General features: G+C 59.6%; 1 protein-coding gene across 1 annotated transcript; it reads left to right on the top strand.

The window, feature by feature from the left end:
* The first annotated feature begins 1,999 nt into the window (after window positions 1–1,999).
* Window positions 2,000–23,534, top strand: KIF3C (kinesin family member 3C). The gene is made up of 8 exons (XM_074536327.1): window positions 2,000–3,632; window positions 10,828–10,929; window positions 11,210–11,332; window positions 11,412–11,530; window positions 14,349–14,465; window positions 16,159–16,267; window positions 17,445–17,623; window positions 19,213–23,534. Exons 1-8 carry the CDS (start codon window positions 2,220–2,222, stop codon window positions 19,304–19,306), a joined length of 2,256 nt encoding a protein of 751 aa, XP_074392428.1. The 5' UTR covers window positions 2,000–2,219; the 3' UTR covers window positions 19,307–23,534.
* Window positions 23,535–27,652: the final 4,118 nt, after the last annotated feature.

Here is a 27,652-nt window from a genome sequence, read left to right as displayed (position 1 = left end):
CCACAGGCAGGGCCACGCAGCACCTGCGTCCCTGCCCATGGCTCAGGGCCTTGGTGGGGAGCCAGGATGTGGGGCCACAGTGGGGACAGCACCACCAGGTCTGTGCTGTGCCATGGGGACTGTCCCCACCCGATGGCTGTGCCCCTGGCAGGGCCCAGCTGCAGCACCCTGGGCATGGAGCCTTCCCTGGGAAAGGGCAGGAGAGGAAAGGTGGCCCCAGCAGTGTCCCCTCCACAGCCCCCATTGTCCCCCCATGCCATTCTCTACCTCCTCCATCTTCCCATCACTCCCTTCATCTATATCACCCTCCATCCCCTCCATTGTCCCCTCCATCCTGCTTTATTGTCCCCTCCATTTGTCACCCTCCCCATCACATCCATCCATCCATCCATCCATCCATCCATCCATCCATCCATCCATCCATCTATCCATCCATCCCCCTGCATCATCCCTGTCATCCTCCCTCCACCCCTCTGCATCCTTCCTTCCATCACTGCTGCATCCCCCTCCCACCCTGCCTCCCCCGAAGCTTCCATCCCCCTCCATCCCCCTCCATCCCCCTCCATCCCCCTCCATCCCCCTTCACCCTCCCCATCATCTCTCCATCCTCCACTTGCCCCCTCCATCCTGATTCCATCTCCATCCCTGCTGCCTCTCCCTCCCTCCCAGTTTCCTCCCTCCCACCCTCCTTTGTCCCCTGGTTCCCTCCATGGCTGGGGCTGTGCCTCTGGGGAGGGGACAGTCCCTGCCTGGAAGCTCCTCCTGGAGCAGGAGGACTCAGACAGCACCAGGCCTGTGTATGTCAGCAATACCCTAATTAATTAATTATGGGATAATCTCTGGTTCTGGGGAAGGAACGGGTGGCTGCTCAGACTTGATTAACCACAAGAATGTTTAATCTCCCCCTGCAGCCGTGTAAGGCACTGGGATTATTCCCACTGGGATGCACCAGCCATGCCTGGCTGCAAGGGGACACAGAGCCTGGGACAGCCCAGGGACACCCAAACTCCACAGGGTGACCCTGCCCTGGCCCCACAGGGATGGAACGGGACTGGGCATCCCCTGCTTCTCCTGCCTCTGTCCTGCACCCCAATCCCACATCCCTGATCCCCCACCATGGACCCTGCACCCTGCTTCCCACATCCCAGTCCTGCATCCTGCGTCCCACATCCTGCATTCCACAAAAACATTCTCCATCGCAGACACAAATCCTGCATCTTGCATCCTGCAACCCACATCCTGTATCCCACATCCCCGACCTGCATTCTTCATCCTCAATCCTTCATCTGGAATCCTTCATCCTGCATTCCAATGCAGCATCCCAACCCAGAATCTCAGTCCTGCATTCCAGTGCTGCATCCCAGCACTGCATCCTTCATCCCACATCCCAGTCCTGCATTCCAGTACAGCATCCAGTCCTACATTCCAATCCTTTGTCCTACATCCCGATCCTGTATCCTTCATCCCATATCGCAGTCCTGCATCCTGCATGCCATTCCTACATTTGTGATCCCATATCCCAATCCTGCATTCTGTATCCTGCATTTTGTTTCCTGCATCCTAATCCTGCATCCCAGACACCGCCCGGCAGACCCGTATCCTTCATCCTACATCCCAATCCCGCATTCCAGCGCTGTATCCTTCTTCCCACATCTCAATCCTGCATTCCAACGCCGTTATCTTCATCCCTCATCCCAATCCCGCATTCCAACGCCGCATCCTTCATCCCCCATCCCGATCCCCCATCCCGGTTGTGCATTCCAATGCAGCATCCCAGTCCCGCATCCTTCATTCCCCACCCGAGTGCTCGCCCTGATCCCGGGGCTCGGCACAAAGGCCGCACTACAGCTCCCGGCGTGCCCGGGGGGGCCGGCGCCGCTCCCGCCCGCGCCTGCGGGTGCTCGGCCGCGGGAGCGCGCTCGGGGGGCGCGGGCGCGGCTGCGGGAGCGCGCACCAATCGCGGCGCGGCCGCGCCCCGCCCCGGCCCGCCCCGGCCGCCCCATCCCCGCACCGGGCGGGGCGCAGCGGCCGCGCTGCCATGAGCGAGCGCCCGGCGGGGCCGCCCCGCCGCGCCCCGGCCGCCAGCGCCCCCCGCCCCGGCCGCGCCCGCTCCGCCCCGGCCCCGGCCCCGGCCCCGGCCTCGGCCCCGGGGATGCCGCGGGGGCGGCGCGGCTGAGCCCCCCAGCCCCGCTGCGCCGCCGGCCCCGCCCGCCGCCGCCATGGCCGGTAAGCCCCGCAGCGGCTGCGAGGCGCTCCGGGTGGTGGCCCGGTGCCGGCCCATGAGCCGGCGGGAGGAGGCGGCGGGATACGAGCGCGTCCTGGAGCTGGACGTGAAGCTGGGCCAGGTGAGCATCCGCAACCCCCGCGCCGCCCCCGGGGAGCTGCCCAAGACCTTCACCTTCGACGCCGTGTACGACGCCAGCTCCAAGCAGGCCGACCTCTACGATGAGACGGTGCGGCCGCTCATCGACTCGGTGCTGCAGGGCTTCAACGGCACCGTCTTCGCCTACGGGCAGACCGGCACCGGCAAGACCTACACCATGCAGGGCGCCTGGGCGGAGCCCGAGAAGCGCGGCATCATCCCCAGCGCCTTCGAGCACATCTTCACCCACATCTCCCGCTCGCAGAACCAGCAGTACCTGGTGAGGGCCTCGTACCTGGAGATCTACCAGGAGGAGATCAGGGACCTCCTCGCCAAGGACCAGAGCAAGAAGCTGGAGCTGAAGGAGAACCCCGAGACCGGGGTGTACATCAAGGACCTCTCCTCCTTCGTGACCAAGAACGTCAAGGAGATCGAGCACGTGATGAACCTGGGCAGCCAGACGCGCTCGGTGGGCAGCACCAACATGAACGAGCACAGCTCGCGCTCGCACGCCATCTTCCTCATCACCATCGAGTGCAGCGAGACGGGGCCGGACGGCGAGGAGCACATCCGCGTGGGCAAGCTCAACCTCGTGGACCTGGCCGGCAGCGAGCGCCAGAGCAAAATGGGGGCCCAGGGAGAGCGCCCCAAGGAGGCCTCCAAGATCAACCTCTCCCTCTCGGCCCTGGGCAACGTCATCTCGGCGCTGGTGGACGGGCGGAGCACGCACATCCCCTACCGGGACTCCAAGCTCACCCGGCTGCTGCAGGACTCGCTCGGGGGCAACGCCAAGACAATCATGGTGGCCACCTTGGGCCCGGCCTCGCACAGCTACGACGAGAGCCTCTCCACCCTCAGGTTCGCCAACAGGGCCAAGAACATCAAGAACAAGCCGCGGGTGAACGAGGACCCCAAGGACACCTTGCTGCGGGAGTTCCAGGAGGAGATCGTGCGGCTGAAAGCCCAGCTGGAGAAACGCGGGATGCTGGGCAAGAAGAGGAGGAGGAGCAGCCGGAGGAAGAAAGCGATGGATGGAGAGGGCACCGTGGACAATGAAGGGGAGGACGAGAATGAGGATGGCCTGGAGAAGACCATGGAGAATTACTTGAAGGAGCAGAAGGAGAGGCTGGAAGAGGAGAAAGCCGCTATCCAGGATGACCACAGCCTGGTGAGTGAGGAGAAGCAGAAGCTGCTCCAGGAGAAGGAGAAGATGATTGAGGACCTGCGGAAGGAGCAGGAGGCCACGGAGCTGCTGGCCATCAAGTACAAGGTTTGTGTTGCCTGGCGTGGTGACAAATGGGGCCGGGGTGCCTGCTGTGCCCCCAGGCCCTGGTGTGGATGGGAATGGATCCCAAGCAGGGAGCCTGAGGGAGGTGCCCATCCTCCCAAGTGAGGTGACCAGAGGGCAGCCCCAGGCTCTGGCGTGGGGCTGGGCTGGGCTGGCCCTCAGACCTGCGTGGGGACACTGTGGGACCTGCAGGGAGTGGCAGGGAAGGGCCACAGGGGAGAGGGTCACTGTGGCACCAGTGTGCTGTGCTCAGCTCTTGTCCCCTTCAGCACAACAAAGCAGCTGTGTGGGAAGGGGGGTGAGGAGAGTGATGCTGCAGATTCGTCCCTGGTGGCCTGGGGAGCGAGCCCAGGGCTGGGGACACAGGGCACCTGCCCCCACCTGCCCCCAGTTCTGAACAGCCCCTGCTCCCAGTGGGCTCTGTGGGGATGGGCAGGGCCTGGCAGCTCTGCAGGGACCCCCATCCCCAGCCCAAATCCCTCCTGGCACCCCAGGCCAGAGCAGGGTGGATGGGGGCACCGCTGCTGGCTCAGGGATGCTCAGGGGTTTGGTGCTGAGGGTGAGAGGGGCCCCAGCAGAGGGTCCAGACCCCTGCCCCAGCCCTGCTCCTGTCCCCACTGCACTGGGGGGCCCTGCCCATGGTGGCCGTGGGGCTGGAACCCCCAGTGGGGAGGGAGCCCCTGACCCTTGGCATCACACTCAGCACAGCCCCACTGGCACAGCCCCACTGGCACAGCCCCACTGGCCTGGATGTGGGGACTGGGCTGGAGCCCAGGCAGGGAGGGACCCTCTGGGGGGTGGGACATGCCCGGGGTGCCAGGGCTGGGCAGGGGTCTGGACCCTCTCCCATGGCCAGGGTGGTGTTTCTTGGAGCCCCAGGGACATGGGGCCGTGCCCAGGGATGTGTGATTGTGCCCAGGGATGTGTGATTGTGCCCAGGGTGGTGTTTTGGCCGTGTCCAGGGATGTGTGATTGTGCCCAGGGATGTGTGATTGTGCCCAGGGATGTGTGATTGTGCCCAGGGTGGTGTTTTGGCTGTGCCCAGGGATGTGTGATTGTGCCCAGGGATGTGTTTGTGCCCAGGGATGTGTGGTTGTGCCCAGGGTGGTGTTTGTTGCAGGGTGGCCGTGCCCAGGAATGTGTGATTGTGCCTAGGGTGGTGTTTTGGCCATGCCCAAGGATGTGTGGCGGTGCCCAGGGATGTGTGACTGTGCCCAGGGATGTGTGGTGGTGCCCAGGGTGGTGTTTTGGCCATGCCCAGGGATGTGTGGTGGTGCCCAGGGATGTGTGATCGTGCCCAGGGATGTGTGACTGTGCCCAGGGTGGTGTTTTGGCCGTGCCCAGGGATGTGTGGTTGTGCCCAGGGATGTGTGATCATGTCCAGGGTGGTGTTTTGGCCGTGCCCAGGGATGTGTGGCGGTGCCAGGGATGTGTGCCCATGCCTGGATGCCTGCACAGGGAGCGTGGGATCGCACTGGGACGTGGCCCTGGGGCAGAGCTGTGGGCTGCTGGCTGGCACGGCGGGTATCCCGTGACAAGTGTCCCGTGCCCAGTGTCCTGGCACAGCAGCATGCCTGGCACAGGCACAGGGGTCTCTGCAGCCGTCCCCTGTCACAGGGGGGTGCAGGCAGGCTGGGCTGGCGCTGTCCTGCCCAGTGTCCCTGTGTGCTCAGCAGGGCTGGCTCAGGGCCGCTGTGTGCCCTGGAACTGCTGAGTAACCAGGCAGGGCCGGAGGCGAGATGGCACCGTGTCCCTTTGGGTGGCCTTTGGGGCTGCTCTGCACACGGGCACCCTCTGGCCGTGGGGGTTCAGCACAGTGACAGCAGAGAGGTGGCACCTCAGTGGGCACAAAGGGGCACAGCCTGCTGTGGCACTCACCCCAGCGGGCACAGCCCGTGGGACACTGCAGGGACACTGGGTGGCCTCAGGGTGCTCCTGGGCAGCTTTGCCACACGGTGGGGCCGGGCAAGGAGCCCCTGGCTCTGTAATGACCGTGGCAAAGACAGCTGAGGTGGCAGGGGGACACGGGGTGCCCCCCACACCCACGGGTGACACACTGCACCCTGTGTTACTGTCACACTCGTGGGTGTGGGCTCTGCCTCTGCCACCCAGCTGGGACACGTGGGACACGGAGCTCGGAGAGGTGGGGTCAGCCTGCCCCAGCAGATGGGATTGTGGGGGCCCAGATGTGCTCTGGGTGCCCAGATGTGCTCTGGGTGCCCTTATGTGCTCCTGGGTGCCCTTATGTGCTCCTGGGTGCCCAGATGTGATTCTGGGTGCCCAGATGTGCTCCTAGGTGCCCAGATGTGCTCTGTGTGCCCTTATGTGCTCCTAGGTGCCCTTATGTGCTCCTGGGTGCCCAGATGTGCTCTGGGTGCCCAGATGTGATTCTGGGTGCCCAGGTGTGCTCCTGAGTGCCATTATGTGCTCCTGAGTGCCCAGATGTGCTCTGGGTGCCCAGATGTGCTTCTGGGTGCCCTTATGTGCTCTGGGTGCCCAGATGTGCTCCTAGGTGCTCTTTTGTGCTCCTGGGTGCCCTTATGTGCTCTTGAGTGCCCAGATGTGCTCCTGGGTGCCCAGATGTGCTCCTGGGTTCCCAGATGTGCTCTGGGTGCCCAGGTGTGATTCTGGGTGCCCTTATGTGCTCCTGGGTTCCCAGATGTGCTCTGGGTGCCCTTATGTGCTCCTGGGTGCCCAGATGTGCTCTGGGTGCCCAGGTGTGCTCCTGAGTGCCATTATGTGCTCCTGAGTGCCATTATGTGCTCCTGAGTGCCCAGATGTGCTCTGGGTGCCCAGATGTGCTTCTGGGTGCCCTTATGTGCTTCTGGGTGCCCAGATGTGCTCTGGGTGCCCAGATGTGATTCTGGGTGCCCTTTTGTGCTCCTGGGTGCCCAGATGTGCTCTGGGTGCCCTTATGTGCTCTGGGTGCCCAGATGTGCTCTGTGTGCCCTTATGTGCTCCTGTGTGCCCAGATGTGCTCTGTGTGCCCTTATGTGCTCCTGTGTGCCCAGATGTGCTCTGGGTGTCCAGCTGTGTGCCCAGGCAGAGGGGCTGTGCCACAGGGGAGCTGCCTATGGGGTGTGGGTGTTTCCAAGGGCCGTGCCAGGGGCTGAGGCCGAGGTCAGCAGGAGGGAAAGTGCTGGGAAGTTCTCTGGGTGCCGGAAATGAGTTCCTGGGAGAGGCCTAGTGCCAGAGGAGATTGGGAGCCTCTTCCTTAGAGGGAATAAATGCCCTGGCAGGGAGGAGGAAACGGTGGCACTGAGACACCTCTTAATCTGCCAGGGATGGTGTCAGCCCTGTGGGAGGGGGGCTGGCTGGGGCACCCACGGCTTTGGGGGTGTCCCCTGGGTGCTGGGGGCTGCTGGCATGGCTGTGGGGTGTCCCGTGGGTGCTGGGGGCCGCTGGCACAGCTTTGGGGGTGTCCCCTGGGTGCTGGGAGCTGCTGGCACAGCTTTGGGGGTGTCCCCTGGGTGCTGGGAGCTGCTGTAGGGGTGTCCCCTGGGTTCCTCCAGAATCCACAATGCACCCCCTGGAGCTGGAAGGGGAAAAATGGGGGGAAAACCATGGAAACAGAGCCTTGCCCCAGGCAGGTGTCAGTGGGGATGGGGGCCTCTGGTTTGCACAGTACCCCCATGGAGACCCCTGCCCAGGGACATGTGACAGCAGCACCGTGACCACTGTGTGACCCCCCAGTGCTGGCACCACCCTTGGGGTGGCCTGGTGGCCCCTCTGTCCCTCAGTGGCCATGGCAGTGGGGAGGGGACCAGGCCCTGGGAGGAGCAGGGCCCTGGATCTGGGGGGCCAGAGATACCCAGGGTGAGGGTGGCCACGTGCTGGTGGCAGAGGGGACATGGCAGAGATGGCCACGTGCTGGTGGCAGAGGGGACATGGCAGAGATGGCCATGTGCTGGTGGCAGGGGGGACATGGCAGTGATGGCCACGTGCTGGTGGCACAGGGGACGTGGCAGAGATGGTGGCAGAGCTGTCTCTGTGGCTGGGACAGTGATTTTTGAGGCTGTGTGTGGTGTCTGGGACATTGGGTCTGTCCCTGCTGGTGCTCCTGTGGTGCAGCTGTGCGGGGCACAGGGTGTCCCTCCATTTGTCCCCCATGGACACCCTGGCATGGGAGCAGGGCTGTAGGGCGTGAATGCACACGCATGGTGTGCACATGGACACACAGAGTGTGCACACAGACACACAAATGCACACACACAGTGTGCACACGGACACACAGAGTGTGCACACACACACACACAAATACACACACATGGTGTGCACATGGACACACACAGAGTGCACACACAGAGAGAGTGTGCACACACATAGTGTGCACACAGACACACAAATACACACACATGGTGTGCACATGGACACACACAGAGTGCACACACACAGAGTGTGCACACAGACACACAAATACATACACATGGTGTGCACACACACAGAGTGTGCACACACACAGACACACACACATACACACAGTGTGCACACACACAGTCTGCACACACACAGACACACACACATATACACAGTGTGCACATGGGCACACACACACAGTCTGCACACACACAGACACACACACATACACACAGTGTGCACATGGGCACACACACAGTGTGCACACAGACACACAGTGTGCACACACAGTCTGCACACACACACACACACACAGTGTGCACACACACAGTGTGTACACAGACACACCGAGTGTGAGCACACAGGTACACACACATACACACGATGTGTGCACACACACAGTGTGAACATACACACACAGTGTGCACATATACACACAGTGTGTGCACATAGACACAAATACAGTGTGCTCATACACACACACAGTGTGCACATATATACACACAGTGTGTGCACATAAACACAAGTACACAGTGTGCTCATACACACACACAGTGTGCACTTAGACACAAATACACACACAGCATGCACACAGACACACAGTGTGCACATATATACACATAGAGTGTGCACACATGGTGTGTGCACATAAACACAAGTACACAGTGTGCTCACACACACACACACACACAGACACAGTGTGGACATACATAGACACAGTGTGCACTTAGACACAAATACACACACAGCACGCACACAGACACACACAGTGTGCACATACACATGGAGTGCCCACACACATGGTGCACACACAGAGACATTGCACACACACACAGTGTGCACAGACACAAATACACAGAGTGCACACACAGACACACACATGGTGTACACACAGTGTGCACACACACGAGTGTACACACACAGTGTGCACATACATGCACACAAACTGTGTGCACACACAGTGTGCATGTGCGCAGTCTGCACATACAGTGTGCACATGCAGTGTGTACACACATATACACACACGTACACACACACGTGGTGTGCAGATACCACACACACACTGTGCATGCACACACACACACACAGAGCACACACACACAAACATGCATGATGCACACACACAGTGTGCACATACACACACAGTGTGCACATACACAGTGTGCACACACACGTACACACACATGGTGTGTAGATACACAGTGTGCACACAGACACAGTGTGCATACACAAACACATACACACGGTGTGCAGATACACAGTGTGCACATACATACAGAGTGCATGTACACATAGACACGGTGTGCATACACACAAATACACACACATGGTGCACACGCACAGTGTGCACATACACACACGCACAGAGTGTGCACATACACATAGACTCAGTGCACACACACAAATGCACACACACGGTGTGCACATGCACACAGTGCACACACACACACACACACACACACACACACACACACACACACACAGTGTCTACGTGCACGCACACACACAAACATGGTGTGCACAGACACCCGGTGCTCCCACATGTACCCGTGGGGGTGTGAACGTGTTCAGCCTGGCACAGGATGTGCTCCCTGTGTGTGTGTATTTTGCACTTCTGTGTGCACAGCCCCTGGGTGTGTATTTCAGTGTGTGTTTGTTAATTTCTGTGTGCATAGCCCCTGTGTGTGTTGATGTGTGTGTTTGTGTGTGTGTGCATTTATGTGTGCACAGCCCCATTTTGGTGTGTATTTGTATGTATTTGTGTATGTTTATGTGTGTGTTTGTGCATTTCTGTGTGCCGGCCCGGTGGGGCAGGGTCCAGCCCACAGCTGCTGCCCATCCCTGTCCATCCCATCCCATCCCATCCCATCCCATCCCAGCCCGTCCCATCCCATCCCATCCCATCCCATCCCATCCCATCCCATCCCATCCCTGTCCATCCCATCCCATCCCATCCCATCCCATCCCTGCCCATCCCATCCCATCCCATCCCACACCATCCCACCCCATCCCATCCCATCCCATCCCACCCCAGCCCATCCCACAGTGCCAGCTGTGCCAGGGCAGCCCTTTCCAGGTGGGAATTGTTCCCATGTCCAATCTAATCCTGCCCAGCCTCCTCCTCATCAGCAGGGATCTGAGCAGAGGGACACTGAACCTCCCACATCCCTGAGAGCGGGGCTGGGGACAGGGACCCAGGCTGGGGACAGGGAGCAGGGATGGGGACAGGGAGCAGGGATGGGAGCAGGGATGAGAACAGGGATCAGGAATGGGGGTGACCATTAGGGATTAGGGATGGGGATCAGGGATGCGAACAGGGATCAGGGATGGGGACAGGGATCAGGGATGGGGGTGAGCACCAGGAATCAGGGATGGGGACAGGGATCAGGGTTTGGGACAGGGAGCAGGGATGGGGACAGGGATCAGAGTTTGGGACAGGGATCAGGGATGGGGACAGGGATCAGGGATGGAGGTGACCACCAGGGATCAGGGATGCTGACAAGGATCAGGCATGGGGACAGAGATCAGGGCTGGGGACAAGGATCGGGAATGGAGGTGACCATCAGGGATTAGGGATGGGGGTCACCACCAGGGATCAGGGCTGGGAACACGGATCATGGATGGGGACAGGGATCAGGAATGGGGGTGACCATCAGGGATCAGGGCTGGGGACAGGGATCAGGGTTTGGGACAGGGATCAGGGCTGGGGACAGGGATCAGGGATGTGGGTCACACCCAGTAAGGGTGGCATGTGGCCAAGCCCCTGGGCAGGGTGGGGCTGCCAGCCCTGACCCCCTGCCCTGTCCCCTGTCCCCTGCAGGCCATGGAGAGCAAGCTGCTGATCGGGGGCAGGACCATCGTGGACCACACCAACGAGCAGCAGAAGATGCTGGAGCTGAGGCGGCAGGAGATCGCTGAGCAGGTACCAGGGGGTGACAGGGCTGTCCTGGGGGTAACAGGGATGTCCAGGGCTGTCCTGGGCTGTCCTGGGCCGTCCTGGGCTGTCCTGGGCCGTCCTGGGGGTGTCCAGGGCTGTCCTGGGGTGTCCAGGGCTGTCCAGGGCTGTCCTGGGGCTGTCCTGAGCTGTCCTGGTGTGTCCTGGGCTGTCCAGAGCTGTCCTGGGCTGTTCTGGGGCTGTCCAGGCCTGTCCTGGTGCGTCCTCCCCATCCCCGTGCCGGTCCCAGCCGTGTCCCTGCCCGCAGAAACGCCGGGAGCGGGAGATGCAGCAGGAGATGCTGCTGAGGGACGAGGAGACCATGGAGCTGCGCGAGACCTACACGTCCCTGCAGCAGGAGGTGGAGATCAAAACCAAGAAGCTGAAGAAGGTGAGAGGGTGGTGGCAGGTGGGGACAGGGACCAGGCCCCTCCCTGGGGCCAGGGCTGAGGCGCTGTGTCCCCTCACAGCTCTATGCCAAGCTGCAGGCTGTGAAGGCGGAGATCCAGGACCAGCACGACGAGTACATCCGCGTGCGCCAGGACCTGGAGGAGGCCCAGAACGAGCAGACCCGGGAGCTGAAGCTCAAGTAGGTGTTGGGGTGCTGGTCAGGGGCTTGGGGGGCTCCTGGGCCTGGTGGCCATGGAGAAATGGGTGTGCAGAGCAGGGCTGGGGTGCTCAGAGCAGGGTTGGGGTGTTAGAGCAGGTTTGGGGTGCTCAGAGCAGAGATGGGGGCTCAGAGCAAGGTTGGGGGGCTCAGAGCAGGGTTGGGGTGTTAGAGCAGGTTTGGGGTGCTCAGAGCTAGGCTGGGGGGCTCAGAGCAGGGCTGGGAGGCTCAAAGGAGGGTTGGGGAGCTCAGAGCAAGGTTAGGGGGCTCAGAGCAGGGTTGGGGTGTTGGTGAGGGGCTTGGCGATCCCCTGGTCTGGGTGGTCCTGTAGAAATGGGTGTGCAGAGCAGGGTTGGGGTGCTCAGAGCAGACATGGGGGGCTCAGAGCAGGGTTGGGGTGTTACAACAAGGCTCAGGGGCTCAGAGCAGAGATGGGGGCTCAGAGAAGAGCTGAGGGGTGCTCAAAGCAGGTTTGGGATGCTCAGAGCAGGCTCAGAAACTCAGAGCAGGGTTGAGGTGTTAGAGAAGGGTTGGGGGGCTCAGAATAGGGTTTGGGGTACTCAGAGCAGGGCTGGGGGCTCAGAGCTGGGTTGGGGGGCTCAGAACAGGGCTGGGGGCTCAGAGGAGAGTTGGGGGGCTCAGAGGAGGGTTTGGGGAATCAGAGGAGGATTGAGGAGCTCAGAGTAGGACTCATGGACTGAGAGCAGGGTTGGGGGGCTCAGAGCAGGGCTGGGGGGCTCAGAGCAGGGTTGGGGTGCTCAGAACAGGTTTGGGGGGTTCAGAGCAGGTTTGGGGGGCTCAGAGCAGGGCTGAGGAGCTCAGAGGCTCAGAGTGGGTGCAGAACTGGAGGGATTGACCCCACCCAGAGACAGGGACAGCCAAGCCCTGCCCAGCTGTCAGAGGTGGCACAAGCTGTGGCACTGGGGGCTGTGAGCCCTGCCCAGCTGTCAGGGGTGGCACAAGCTGTGGCACTGGGGGCTGTGAGCCCTGCCCAGGTATCAGAGGTGGCACAAGCTGTGGCACTGGGGGCTGTGAGCCCTGCCCGGGTGTCAGGGGTGGCACAAGCTGTGGCACTGGGGCCTGCCCAGCTGTCAGGGGTGGCACAAGCTGTGGCACTGGGGGCTGTGAGCCCTGCCCAGCTGTCAGGGGTGGCACAAGCTGTGGCACTGGGGGCTGTGAGCCCTGCCCAGCTGTCAGGGGTGGCACAAGCTGTGGCACTGGGGGCAGCAGCACAGGGGGCGTCCAAGAATCGCTGAGAAAGGGGAAAAACCAGAAAATGTTCCAGCACAAACCCTGGCTGTGACTGAACCCCGAGGGCACCTGGTGACTGCTCTGGCCACCACAGCATCCTCAGAGGGACAGCAGCTCTGGGAACATGGGGTGGCCCCATCTCCCTGGAGCTCCAGGCTCTCTCCTGGCACAGTTTTCCTTCCATGGAGCTCCTGGCAGAGTTTTCCCCTCCTGGCTCCCTCCTGGCACAGTTTTCCCCTCCTGGCTCTCTCCTGGCAGAGTTTTCCCCTCCTGGCTCCCTCCTGGCACAGTTTTCCCCTCCTGGCTCCCTCCTGGCACAGTTTTCCCCTCCTGGTTCCCTCCTGGCACAGTTTTCCCCTCCTGGCTCTCTCCTGGCAGAGTTTTCCCCTCCTGGCTCTCTCCTGGCACAGTTTTCCCCTCCTGGTTCCCTCCTGGCACAGTTTTCCCCTCCTGGCTCTCTCCTGGCACAGTTTTCCCCTCCTGGTTCCCTCCTGGCACAGTTTTCCATCCCTGGGGCTCCTGGTTCCCTCCTGGCACAGTTTTCCCCTCCTGGTTCCCTCCTGGCACAGTTTTCCCTCTGGGACCCTCCCACAGCTGCAGCTCTGCTGCCCCAGGGTTTGTTGTCACTTCAAGCACTCCCCTCTCTCTCAGCTCTGGAACCCCCCAGCTGTTTACAGGCCCTGCAGTGTTTCAGGGTGAAACATTCTCACTACAAACAATTCCCTCTCCAGCTTTGCCCCTTCTCTCCCCCAGCACAGCTCACTGATGCAGCTCCTTGCCTGTGCCCGTGTTCACAGGGGTTTTAGGATGAGCGAAGAGATGAGGATCTGACTCCATGTTTCAGAAGGCTGATTTATTATTTTATGATATATATTACATGAAAACTATACTAAAAGAATAGAAGAAATGATTTCATCAGAAGGCTGGCTAAGAATAGAATAGAAAAGAATGATAACAAAGGTTTGTGGCTTGGGCTCTGTGTCTAAGCCAGCTGGGCTGTGATTGGCCATTAATTAGAAACAACTACATGAAACTAATCACAGATCTACTTGTTGCATTCCACAGCAGCAGATAATCATTGTTTACATTTTGTTCCTGAGGCCTCTCAGCTTCTCAGGAGGAAAAATCCTGAAGAAAGGATTTTTCATAGAAGTTGTCTGCACCACCTGCCTTAAAACAGTTTTTGACAGCTGCTCCACTTGCCCAAAAACACAGGAGAAAAGATTCCCTTTGGGGTCCCCTTGGCATTGCTGAGCTTCCCTTGACTTTCAGGCTGGGCAGTGAGAGCAGACATGGCCGGAGAGGAGGGGAAGGTCCTGGTGCTGCCTGGAGCCCCAGAGCTCCCTGGCTCCTCTCTGATGCCCGTCCTCTGCTGCCTCTCCCTTTCCACGGCTGCATCTGTTCCTTCAACCTCTCCCCTCCATCACATTTCCATCCTCCGGATGTTTCTGTGTCTCCTTCTCTTCCTGCCTTTCCCCTCCCTCTGTGCCTGTTTTCTGTCTCCTGTCACATTAACCCCTTCCTCTCCTGCTCCTGCTCCGTCCCTCAGGTATTTGATCATCGAGAATTTCATCCCTCCTGAGGAGAAGAACAAGATCATGAACCGCCTGTACTTCGATGGCGACGAGGAGCAGTGGAAATTCCAGCCGCTGGTTCCTGCCGGAGGGTGCGGCCCTGTGGCCCTGTCCATGTGTCCTTGTGTCCCTGTGTCCCTGTGGCCCTGTCCCTGTGTCCCTGTGGCCCTGTCCTTGTCCCTGTGGCCTTGTCCCTGTGTCTCTGTGTCCCTGTCCCTGTCCCTGTGGCCCTGTCCCTGTGGCCCTGTCCTTGTCCCTGTGGCCCTGTGGCCCTGTCCGTGTCCTTGTGTCCCTGTGTCCCTGTGGCCCTGTCCTTGTCCCTGTGTCCCTGTCCCTGTCCCTGTGGCCCTGTCCCTATATCCCTGTCCTTGTCCCTGTGGCCCTGTCGCTGTCCTTGACCCTAGGGTACAGTCCCTGTGTCCCTGTGTCCCTGTCCCTATCCCTGTCCCAGGGTACAGTCCCTATGTCCCTGTCCTTGTCCCTGGGTCCCTGTCCCTATCCCTGTCCCCAGGGTGCATCCCTGTGTCCCTGTCCCTGTGTCCCTGTCCTTGTCCCTATCCCTGTCCCTGTCCTTGTCCCTGTGTCCCTGTCCCTGTCCTTGTCCCTGTGTCCCTGTCCCTGTTGCCAGAGTGTGTCCCTGTGTCCCTGTCCTTGTCCCTGTGTCTCTGTCCCTGTCCCCAGGGTGCATCCCTGTGTCCCTCTGTCCCTGTCCCTGTCCCCAGGGTACATCCCTGTGTCCCTGTCCCCAGGGTACACTCCCTGTGTCCCCATTCCTCTACCCAGGGCACAGTCCCTGTGTCCCTGTCCCTGGGGCACAGTCCCTGTCCTTGTCCCTGTGTCTCTGTCCCTGTCCTTGTCCCCAGGCCACAGTCCCTGTGTCCCCATCCCTGTCCCCAGGGTATGTCCCTGTGTCCCTGTCCCCGGGGCACAGTCCCTGTCCCTGCCAATTCACAGGAGTGGCCCCACTGTGTGGGGGACACTGTAGGTGCCCATGGGTGTGAATCCCCCCAATCCCAGCCCTCAGTGTGAATCCCCCCAATCCCACCCTCACTGTGAATCCCCCCAAGCCCACCCCTCAGTGTGAATCCTGTCCAATCCCACCCTTCAGTGTGAATCCCCCCAAGCCCACCCCTCAGTGTGAATCCCCCCAATCCCACCCTCAGTATGAATCCCCCCAAGCCCAACCCTCAGTGTGAATCCCCCCAATCCCACCCTCAGTATGAATCCCCCCAAGCCCAACCCTCAGTGTGAATCCCCCCAATCCCACCCTCAGTATGAATCCCCCCAAGCCCACCCCTGGTGTGAATCCCCCCAATCCCACCCTCACTGTGAATCCCCCCAATCCCACCCTCAGTGTGAATCCCCCCAGTCCCACCCCTCAGTGTGAATCCCCCCAGTCCCACCCTTCAGTGTGAATCCCCCCCAAGCCCACCCCTCAGTGTGAATCCCCCCAATCCCACCCTCAGTGTGAATCCCCCCAGTCCCACCCCTCAGTGTGAATCCCCCCAATCCCACCCTTCAGTGTGAATCCCCCCAATCCCACCCCTCAGTGTGAATCCCCCCAATCCCACCCTCAGTGTAAATCCCCCCAATCCCACCCTCAGTGTAAATCCCCCCAATCCCAGCCCCCAGTGTGAATCCCCCCAATCCCACCCTCAGTGTGAATCCTGTCCAATCCCACCCCTCAGTGTGAATCCCCCCAAGCCCACCCTCAGTGTGAACCCCCCAATCCCACCCCTGGTGCTCCCTGGGGCTCTGTTGCTCACATCCCCTCATGTGCCCCAGGAGCAGCTCCCAGATGAAGCGGCGCCCGACCTCGGCCGTGGGCTACAAGAGGCCCATCAGCCACTACGCCAGGGTGGCCATGGCCAGGAGATCCCACCCCCGCTTCAGGGTACGCTGGGGACCCCGGGTGGGCAGGGGTGGGGAGGGGATGGGGCAATGGGGTGGGTGAGGAGGGATGGGTGTGGGGAGGGATGGATCCATGGATGGATGAGTGGATGAGTGGATGTGTGGATGGATGGATGGATGATGGATGGAGGGATGGATAAATGGATGGATGGATGGATGGATGGATGGATGGATGGATGGATGGATGGATAAATGGATGGGTGGATGGATGGATGGATGTGTATGGATGTGTGGATGGAGGTATGTGAATGTGTGGATGGGTTGGTGGATGGATCCATGGATGTGGATGGGTTGGCAAATGGATGGATACATGTGTATGATTGGCTGGATGGATGGATGGATGGATGGATGGATGGATGGACGGACATGGATGGATGGATGAATGGATGCAGGGATGGGCATGGATGGATGTGTGGATGGAGGTGTGTGAATGTGTGGATGGAGATATATGGATGGATGGATGGATCTGTGGATGGATGGATGGATGGATGGATGGATGGATGGATGGATGGATGGATGTAGATGGAGGTATGTAGATGGATCCATGGATGGATGTGTATGGATGTGTGGATGGATGTGTATGGATGTGTATGGGTGGATGGATGGATCCATGGGTGTGTGGATGGATGTGGATGGGTGGGTGGATGGATGGATGATGGATGGACGGATGGATGGACGGATGGATGGATGGATGGATGGATGGATGGATGGATGGATGGATAAATGGATGGATGGATGGATGGATGTCGATGGATGTATATAGATGGATCCATGGATGGATGTGTATGAATGTGTGGATGGGTGGGTGGATGGATGGAGGTGATTGGAGAGCTGGAGGTGGATGGATGAAGGCAGATGGTGATCAGATGGGTTGAGGGATGGATAACACTGGAAGGGAAGATGGATAACACTGGAAGGGAAGATGGAGTAACCAAGCTCACGAGGATCTGGGATAACCAATCCAAGCTCCCAGCTTTATCCTCCCAGCTCGAGTCCTGGCTCTCCTGCCATTGGAGAGAACAGCCTGGCACAGGCTGGGAGAGCCAGAGCAGAGCCTTGAGCCCCCAGCCCAGTGCCAGGGCAGCCAGGAGAGGATCGCAGTGCCCCGGAGCCGTGCCCTCCCCACGGTGACTCCCCCCGTGCTGGCTGTCCCTGGGCAGGCTGAGAACATCATGTTCCTGGAGCTGGACCTGTCCCCCCCGGCCATCTTCGAGTTCGAGCGCAGCAGGGACCCCGCGGCGGAGCAGGACCCGCGGGCGCTGCACCTGGAGCGCCTGATGCGCCTGGAGAGCCTCCTGGAGCGGCCCGCGGCCTCCCGCGTGCGCAAATCCCGCTCCTGGTGGGTGCCAGCCCCGCGGGGACACGGCTGGGACAGGGCTGGGGGCACGGGGACAGGGCTGGGGGGCACAGGGACAGGGCTGGGACAGCTGGGGGGACAGGGCTGGGACAGATGGGGGGACAGGGACAGGGCTGGGGGACACGGGGACAAGGCTGGGACAGCTGGGGGGCACAGGGACACGGCTGGGACAGCTGGGGGGGACGGGGACAGGGCTGGGGGACACAGGGACAGAGCTGGGACAGCTGGGGGGCACAGGGACAGGGCTGGGGGGCACAGGGACAGGGCTGGGGGGCACAGGGACAGGGCTGGGACAGCTGGGGGGCACAGGGACAGGGACGGGACAGATGGGGGGACAGGGCTGGGGGGCACAGGGATGGGGACACGGCTGGGACAGCTAGGGGGCACGGGGACAGGGCTGGGACAGATGGAGGGGCACGGGGACAGGGCTGGGACAGATGGAGGGGCACGGGGACAGGGCTGGGGGGCACAGGGACAGGGCTGGGACAGCTGGGGGACACAGGGACAGGGCTGGGGGGCACAGGGACACGGCTGGGACAGCAGGGAGGGGACAGGGACAGGGCTGGGGGACACAGGGACACGGCTGGGACAGCTGGGGGCACAGGGACAGGGCTGGGACAGCTCGGGGGGCACGGGGACAGGGCTGGGGGGCACAGGGACAGAGCTGGGACAGCTGGGGGGCACGGGGACAGGGCTGGGGGGCACAGGGATAGGGACGGGACAGCTGGGGGGCACGGGGACAGGGCTGGGGGGCACGGGGACAGGGCTGGGACAGCTGGGGGGCACGGGGACAGGGCTGGGGGGCACAGGGACAGGGCTGGGGGCACAGGGACAGGGCTGGGACAGCTGGGGGGCACAGGGACACGGCTGGGGGACACAGGGACAGGGCTGGGACAGCTGGGGGGGACAGGGACAGGGCTGGGGCAGGCAGAGCTGTCCCATCGGAGCTGAGCCTGCCCGGGAGTGCTGGCTGTGCTCAGACATTGGAATGCTGCTGAGGCTGTGCAGGAGGGACCTGGAGCTGCTGGAGAGAGCCCAGAGGAGCCCCCAGAGCTGCTCCAGGGCTGGCAGAGCTGGGGGTGCTCACCTGGATGGGAGAAGGATCCAGGGAGAGCTCAGAGCCCCTGCAGGGCCTGAAGGGGCTCCAGGAGAGCTGCAGAGGGACTGGGGACAGGGATGGAGGGACAGGAGCCAGGGAATGGCTCCCAGTGCCAGAGGGCAGGGCTGGATGGGAGATTGGGAATGAGGAATTGTGCCCTGGCAGGGTGGGCAGGCCCTGGCACAGGATGCCCACCCTGGATCCCTGGCAGTGCCCAAGGCCAGGCGGGACACTGGCACACCCTGGGACAGTGGGAGTGTCCCTGCCATGGCAGGGGTGTCACTGGATGAGTTATAAGATCTCCCCAACCCAAACCAATCCCTGATATCCCTATTTCCCAGACCCAAGGTATCGTCCCACCCAGCCAGGGCTGCCCTTTGGTGCTGCCAGCACAGCAGACGCCCGGGGAAAGGGCCGGATTTGGGGCAGGGTGGGAAGGCACGGCAGGACATGAATGTCTGTGTGTCCCCAGGTGCCAGACGCCGCGGTCGCTGCCGTCCTCCACCACGCACGTGTCCCTGGCCTCCAGCTCCCCGTGCGCCGCCCCCCTGCCGGCCCACGAGTGACCGCGGGAGCCTCCAACCGGACTGAGCCCCCGAGGGCCGAGGGGGGCCCGGCCCGCGGCCCCAGCTCGTCCTTATCCTCAGCTACTTTGTGTGTGTGTGTGGAGACACGAACGGCCCGGCCAGGGCGGCTGCCCCTCCCTCTGTCCTTCCTTCCCTCCCTCTCTCCTCCCCTCCATTCTCCTCCCCTCCATTCTCCTCCCCTCCCTCCACCCCCGATCCGGATCTGTCACTTTATTTATTTAACCTATTTATTTATGGAGCGGAGGCAGGATTTGTGCTCGGACTGATGGACATCCAGGCTGGCAGTGGGCACCGTGCTGGATTTGCCCAGCTCCCAGCCCTGCCCACGCCGCCTGGCACAGGGCTGGGCACGGGGACAGCACCCTGGCACAGGGCTGGGCACAGGGACGGCACCCTGGCACAGGGCTGGGCATAGTGACACCACCCTGGCATAGGGCTGGGCATGGGGACACCACCCTGGCATAGGGCTGGGCATGGTGACACTGCCCTGGCATAGGGCTGGGCATGGTGACACCACCCTGGCATAGGGCTGGGCATGGTGACACCACCCTGGCATAGGGCTGGGCATGGTGACACCGCCCTGGCACAGGGCTGGGCACAGGGACAGCACCAGGACACTGCTCCATCCTGGCCGCCCTGGCCCCTGTGCTGGCTTTGCTGTGCTGGATCCCAGGGAATTTGGAGATTTCTGCGTGGATCGGGAGACTTGGTGGTGGCAGTGCCTTGTCAGAGTCCCCTGAGGGACTCCCCAGCCTGCATCGACTGTGCTGGCAGCAGGGACACCTCACCCACTGTGGGCACGGCTGGCACTGCAGGGGCACCAGCTCCATCCCCAGGGCTTGCAGAGTCACCAGGCCGAGTCACCCAAAGGGCACAGGGCTTTGTCCAGCTGTGCCACGCCCTGGGCACACTCTGGGGACACTGGAGCCAGCCCCACCGAGGCTCCCATGGCTGACTGTGGGTGTGCAGCTCCTGGCAACAGCCAGATCTGGAAATCTGGAAATCTCCACTCCCTTCCAGAGGCTCCATCTGCAGCTGAAGGGACAGGGAAATGTGGGACAAGGAGGTGACACCCAGGGCAGCGATGGCATCGCTGTCCCCTGGACAATGGCACACGGAGGTCACTTCTGTCACCTCCTGGTGGGACAAACTCGCTGGTGGGGAATGGAGGACTGGATTGGAATGGTGGTGGGTGAGAGGGGGAAGCCAGGAGGGATCTGAGGGTTGAGTCCTGCCCAGCAGCTGCAGGGACAGCACTTGGTGTCCTGCACGGCTCTCAGGGAGAGGGAAGCTGGTGGGGCAGCTCTGGTGTCCCTGGGATGGTGGCATGGGGACATCCCTGTGATGGATGGAGGGAGGGACCCCTGGCTCTCCTGGGGCAGCCAAGGGCAGCTCAGGGAGGATTTCAGGTGGGGAATGTCCTCTGCAAACAGAGAATTCCTGCCCAGGGAGGTGAGGTTGGAAGGGACCTGGAGCAGTTACTCAGGGACGTGGCCAGGTGGGTTTGGGATGTCCCAGGGAAGGAGCCCCCAGCGCTGTTCTGGGCAGGCTGCTCTCTGCTGGCGGCCTGGTCCCTGCTGCCCTCGGTGCTCCTGCACTCAGGACAGGGCAGGAAGGCACAGGGAGGGAATGGGGACACCCAGAGGGAAGCAGGGGCTGGGCAGAGCTCAGCTCCCTCAGCAGCCGTGTCCCATCCACTCGTGGCTGTGCTGGGCCATCCACTGCCCTTCCCAGCTGGCCTGACACCCCTGCACTGCCCCGGGGATCCCTCCTTCCATCTAACACTGCCCACCTGGGGCTCTCCACCACTGCCCTCTGCTCCTGCCTTCCTCCCCATCTGTGCCCCACAACTCCCCATCTGTGCCCCACAACTCCCTTTCTGTGCCCCATAACACCCTGCTCTGTGCCCCATAACAAACACCCTGTTCTGTGCCCCATAACAAACACCCTGCTCTGTGCCCCATAACAAATACCCTGCTCTGTGCCCTGTAACAAACACCCTGCTCTGTGCCCCATAACACCCTGCTCTGTGCCCCATAACATCCTGTTCTGTGCCCCACAACACCCTGCTCTGTGCCCCATAATATCCTGTTCTGTGCCCCACAACACCCTGCTCTGTGCCCCACAACACCCTGCTCTGTGCCCCACAACACCCTGCTCTGTGCCCCATAACAAACACCCTGTTCTGTGCCCCACAACTCCCTTTCTGTGCCACATAACACACACCCTGCTCTGTGCCCCATAACAAACACCCTGCTCTGTGCCCCATAACACCCTGTTCTTACCCCATAACACCCTGCTCTGTGCCCCATAACTCCCTTTCTGTGCCCCATAACAAACACCCTGCTCTGTGCCCCACAACACCCTGTTCTGTGCCCCACAACACCCTGCTCTGTGCCCCATAACAAACACCCTGCTCTGTACCCCATAACAAACACCCTGTTCTGTACCCCATAACAAACACCCTGCTCTGTGCCCCACAACACCCTGCTCTGTGCCCCATAACACACACCCTGCTCTGTCCCTCCAGGACCTTTGTCCCTTGTCCCCCAGCCTGGCACCTTGGCAGCCTGGCACCTTGCTCTGAGGGCTGAGCTCCCTGCCCTGGCAGCAGCCATGCCCAGCCTGGCAGGAGGGAGCAGGGGAAGGTGTTGAGGAGTGACAGACCCACGGTGTGGGGTCAGGGCTGGCCACAGGTGCCCCCACAGCCAGGGGTGTCCCAGAGCATCCCCCAGAGTGAGCTGGCCCTGGGAAACCATCCCAGCCCTGGGCACGGCTTGGAGCAGCCTGGGGCAGTGGAAGGTGGCCCTGGCACAGCAGGGGTGGCACTGGATGAGCTTTAAAGTCCCTTCACCAGTCTGGGATTCTCTGATTCTGGAACACAGTGGTTGGGAGAGCTGGTTTGTTATTTAATTTCCTGGAAAGCATCTGGGGGTTGGGGTCAGGAAGCACAGACTCAGAATGAGGGGAAGCTTGGGGGGCTACAGGAATAGAATTTCCTCCCTCCCTTGTTTTCCAGGATCAGCAGCTCATGGAGCCCCAAAGTGATGAACCAGAGACCTTCCCTGGCCTCTGTTCTCACCCAGGGTGTGGGAAACAACTCAGGAGCTGAGGTGTCCTCATCCCTGGGCCATGGAGCATCCCAGGGAGGGTGGCTGTGACCTGGGAAGGGTGGCTGTGCCCAGGGAGGGTGGCTGTGACCTGGGAAGGGTGGCTGTGTTCATGGAGGATTCCTCCAGAAGCCTTTCCAGCAGAGCTGTGGTCACAGTGGGATCCTCTGGAATTCCAGCAGAGCTGTGGCCATGGTGGGATCCTCTGGAATTCCAGCACAGCTGTGGTCACAGTGGGATCCTGTGGAATTCCAGCACAGCTGTGGTCACACAGGGATCCTCTGGAATTCCAGCAGAGCTGTGGCCATGGTGGGATCCTCTGGAATTCCAGCACAGCTGTGGTCACACAGGGATCCTCTGGAATTCCAGCAGAGCTGTGGTCACACAGGGATCCTCTGGAATTCCAGCACAGCTGTGATCACAGAGGGATCCTGTGGAATTCCAGCAGAGCTGTGATCACAGAGGGATCCTGTGGAATTCCAGCACAGCTGTGGTCACAGAGGGATTCTCTGGAGCCCTTCCAGCAGAGCACAAGGCGAGGGTGGGAATCGCCATCGCAGGGATGGGATGAGGCACTTGCAGCACCAAGAGCCGCTCCCGAGCCCTCCCTGCTCCTCGGGAGCTGTCCCAGCCCAGGCCGGCAGCGCTCGGGCCGTCGGTGCCGCTCGCTGTCCGTGTGTCCCGCTGTCCGTGTGTCCCAGCGGGGCCGGGGGCTGCGCCGGGCCTTCCTTTCGTTGTTGTTGAACTGTTCTTTTGGGGTTCAGGTTTGGCCGTTTTTCCGCGGGGAGGGGGGTGCGGGTCTGTCGCGGGTTCATGGACAAGGTGAGGGCCTCGATTAGGACCAAATTTTCGTGCCTGTTGCTCTGGTGATTTATTTAGAAATCAAAAGTTTACTGTCTGGTGGCCCATCCTTGTCACTCTATACATAGGACTATACAGGACATATTATAAATATATATATATTATACATAGTGTCGGGAGAGAGGCCGTTCCTGGCGGGATGGACGCTCCTCACTGTGCTGTAATGTAGCTTCGAGCCGGCGCTGGGAGCGCCCTCCGGGATGGCCAGGACACAATAAAGGAATGAATGAGCATCAGTGCCCGGCCTCCGCCGCCTCCTTAGCCCGGCCGAGCCGAGCAGCTGCCGCGGGAGGGAGCGAGGATCCCTGGAGTCCTTCCTTCCTTCCTTCCTTCCTTCCTTCCTTCCTTCCTTCCTTCCTTCCTTCCTTCCTTCCTTCCTTCCTTCCTTCCTTCCTTCCTTCCTTCCTTCCTTCCTTCCTTCCTTCCTTCCTTCCTTCCTTCCTTCCTTCCTTCCTTTCTTCCTTCCTTCCTTCCTTCCGCCACTTCCGCCACTTCCGCCACTTCCTTCCGCCACTTCCGCCACTTCCGCCACTTCCTTCCTTCCTTCCTTTCCTTCCTTCCTTCCTTCCCCGGGATTTGGGCTCAGATTTGTGTTCAAACCCAGGCAGCTCCAGCGCAGGCACACCGGGAATGGGCCCGGCACAGCCTGGGGCAGCACACGGACACAGCTGGGCTGGGGGATGGACAGGGGAGGTGGGAGATGGGAAAGGGAGAGATGGAAAAGGGGGGGATGGAAAAGGGGGGATGGAAAAGGGGGGATGGAGAGAAGGAAAAGGGGGGTTGAGAAGGGGAAATGGAAAAAGGAGAGCTGAGCAAAGGGGAGATGGAAAAGGGAGAGATGGAAAAAGGGAGCTGAAAAAAGGGAGATGGGAAACGAGCTGGGAAAGGGGAGATGGAAAAGGGAGAGATGGAAAAGGGGAGATGGAAAAAGGGGAAATGGAAAAGGGGGGATGGAGAGAAGGAAAAGGGGGGTTGAAAAGGGGAAATGGAAAAGGGAGAGCTGGGCAAAGGGGAGATGGAAAAGGCAAAGATAGAAAAGGGAGAGATGGAAAAAGGGAGCTGAAAAAAGGGAGATGGGAAAGGGAAGATTGAAAAGGGGAGATGGAAAATGAGCTGGGAAAGGGGAGCTGGAAAACGGGCTGGGAAAGGGGAGCTGGAAAAAAGGAGAGAATGAAAAGTGAGGGATGGAAAAGGGAGATTGGAAAAGGGAGAGATGGAAAAAGGGGAGATGGAAAAAACATGGCAAAGGCATAGATTGGGTTGGGTTGGGTTGGGCTGGGTTGGGTTGGGAAAGGACCTCAGAGCCCCCCAGTGCCACCCCTGCCATGGCAGGGACACTGCCACTGTGCCAGGGTGTGCCAATGTCCAGCCTGGCCTTGGGCACTGCCAGGGATCCAGGGGCAGCCCCAGCTGTGCCAGGGCCTGCCCACCCTGCCAGGAACAATTCCCAATTCCCAGTATCCCATCCAGCCCTGCCCTCTGGCCACAGCAGAGGGAGTGGAAGCCCTGTGGATGTGGCACTTGGGGACAAGGGTCCCTGCTGGGGACGTGGTTGGGCTCAGAGGTCTCCAGCCCAGAGGAGTCTGTGATTGCAGGCAGGCAGAGATTTGTTCTGTTTCTCATGGAAAAGGTCACTTAGATCAGGTGAGTCACAATAAATGCCACTGGAAAGGGACTGAGGGAAGAAAAGGAAAGATGAAATGTCCCTCAGAGGCACTGGATGTCCCCACATCAGCCAGGTCAGATTGAACTCTCAGAGGGAATTTGGTGGAGTGGCCTCAGAGCTGCCAGTGAGGGGTCTGAGCTGTCACAGAGAAGAGGCTGAGTGTCTATTGAAGTTAGAGGGGAGACGACCCACCTTGCATTGGTCAGCCATCGACTCCACTTTATTCATCAATCAGGCACCTTTTATAACAGTGTTAATTCACTTCATGCATATTGCAAAATCTGAGCTCACAATAGGTCAGAGATACCATACCAACTCCTCCTTATGTTTCCAATACCAAGATTTGGGTTCTCAAAATTATTCTTGCTTTCCCAAAACAGCCAAAGATAGAACATCCACTTGTTATGAGAAAGCTGCCTGAGAACTCTGATGTGCAAGGCTCTCAAGGCCTTCATGCTTGTCACTTTTACCTGTAGTTAAAAATAACCTGAGAACTTCTGCTGTTTACAGTAACAGGCTGTGAGAACCTGCTCCTCACAGCTGCCTTCTAGGCCATCCCTGAAAAAATCTCCAACAAGTGTCCAAACAGGACACTTGATGAACAGGAACAGGATAAACATGAGGGATGTCTTTAAAATGGGGAAAGGGGAACCTGAGGGGTTCTCTGCTCAATTTAACTTCACCCCCTGAAAGGACTGAAGGGATCGACAAAATCCACCTGAAATCCTGGCAGGGGAACGTGTGAACAACCAAGGTGGGCTGGTCCAGAGCAAATGCCACCAAATGCCACCAAATGTCACCACAGCAGCTCCATGCTCAGCTGGAACACAAAACCCTGCAGGTGTGAGGGACAGAATGAGGGATTTTGGTGAAACTCTGACACCCTCCCTGAGGAGAGGCCTGAGTGGAGCTAACAGTGGGATTATTCCAAGGGAAACAGGTCATAGGGAGGCAGAGACAAAGGGGATTTGTGCTCCTGGGGATTTTCCTGCTGGGGAAAGCCCTGCTTTCCAACCAGGAATGGCATTTGTGATGGTTTTGTAAAAATCAACAGGAATGATGTGAAAATGTGAAAGAAACAGGGTGATTTCCACCTGGGAAGCAGAGGTCATGGTCTGCCAAGACCAGAAATGCTCCCAGCTTCTTTTTTCTGCCTCTGTCAAGGTCAGGGTTGAAGCTCTCCAGATGGAATTTCACGTTCAGACTCAGATGTTCATTATTTCCTATCTCTGTTACAAGTTGTGAGTTCTGCAGCATTCTCCTAACAAGCTACAAAATTGCCAACTGTCTTTCCCTACAAGGTTAAACCATCCAATTAAGAAATGACACCTAAATTATTTTCACTTTTAACCCAATAACTGATCCCCCAAAGTCTGCAGGGTGGGCTTTTCTGTCCAAATACAAAATACCACCCAAACCCATGGAGAAGAAGGTGAAGAAGGTGAAGAAGAAGGAGCAGCCTCCACCCTAAAACCTCCATCCTGCCCCATATTTATTACTACATTCTAAAACCCCAAACTCTTAAGTTTTCCAGCCTGTGATATCACACAGTTCTAACCAACTCTTTCACCTGTAATCCAGCGCTCTCATTCTGGAAATCCATTTTGGAAATCTTTTTGGAAATCCATTTTGTAAATCTTTTCCAAGGCCTCAGGTCAAGTGCAGTATTTTTTTTTTTGCGGGTCTGTGCCCTTCAGCACAGAAAGTTTCAAATTCTCAGCATCCAGGGAATCTCTTCCCTTGCACATTGTGCAGTGTCTGGTTCATGCTGGGCTCAGCTGCTGGGCTGGGCTCATGGCCAGGGGGGTTCCTGTGTCCCCCCCAGCTCCTGCAGCCGTGAATATTGATGGCCCAGCTTCAGAACATACCCAGGGGGGTCTGCAGCCCTGCCTGGGCTGGCTTGTGCTGTTTGCTCCTTCCTCAGGGCCACATCAGCTTCTCCCAAACATCTGCTGTGCTTGCAGGGCTGGGGACACCCCCTGGATCCCCTCAGATCCCAGAGCTCTTTGTTTCCCTGGAAGAACCTCCCCTTGCAGCCCTACAGAGCACCACAGGTTTTATGGCAATGTTCAACCCCATTACAGGAATATGATTTGAAGGGTTATTTGCAGGGTTGTCCCATCTGCTGGCAGTTCAGAAAAAATGTAATTTTGTATTGAAATCTAGAAAATTTAGGATAAATTCACTACAACTATTTTGTTTCTTTCTTAGCACAATTCATAGTACTTTTCCTGCCATGAATTTCAAATTTATACCTTAGGCTGCCCAGAGAAGCTGTGCCTGGAAGTGCCCAAGGCCAGGCTGGATGGAGCTTGGTTTGGGTTGGATATTGTGAAAGGTTTTTCCCCAGAGGGTGCTGGCACTGCCCAGGCTCCCTGGGCACAGCCCTGAGGCTGCCAGAGCTCCAGGAGCCTTTGGGCAGCACTGGGGATGCTCAGGGTGGGGTTGTTGGGGGTCTGGGGCTGCACTGAATGATCCCTGTGGGTCCCTTCCAGCTCAGGATATTCCATGATTCCTGCTGCTCTTGTTATCATCTTTGTAAAGTGCTCTGGGATTTATTGGTTGCACACAATTCCTAAAGGGCCAAATGTTTTCATTGCTGAGTGGTTCTCAAAGCAGGAGGGGAGCCACAGCCACCAGGAATGTTCTGTGTGCATCTCCCAAGAGAGGAGCTGTGTGGGAAGCCTT

The sequence above is a fragment of the Zonotrichia albicollis genome, chromosome 3 (genome assembly GCF_047830755.1).
Source record: "Zonotrichia albicollis isolate bZonAlb1 chromosome 3, bZonAlb1.hap1, whole genome shotgun sequence".
NCBI lineage: Eukaryota > Metazoa > Chordata > Aves > Passeriformes > Passerellidae > Zonotrichia > Zonotrichia albicollis.
This window is presented reverse-complemented; position numbering and strand designations above follow the sequence as displayed.

What these genes read in the sequence shown, in the direction of transcription:
- KIF3C (XM_074536327.1), top strand. Translation starts at nt 2,220, where the DNA reads ATGGCCGGTAAGCCCCGCAGCGGCTGCGAGGCGCTCCGGGTGGTGGCC. An exon ending in TGCTGGCCATCAAGTACAAG is followed by an intron (nt 3,633 to 10,827) that starts GTTTGTGTTGCC and finishes TGTCCCCTGCAG; the next exon opens with GCCATGGAGAGCAAGCTGCT. An exon ending in CCGCTGGTTCCTGCCGGAGG is followed by an intron (nt 14,466 to 16,158) that starts GTGCGGCCCTGT and finishes CATGTGCCCCAG; the next exon opens with GAGCAGCTCCCAGATGAAGC.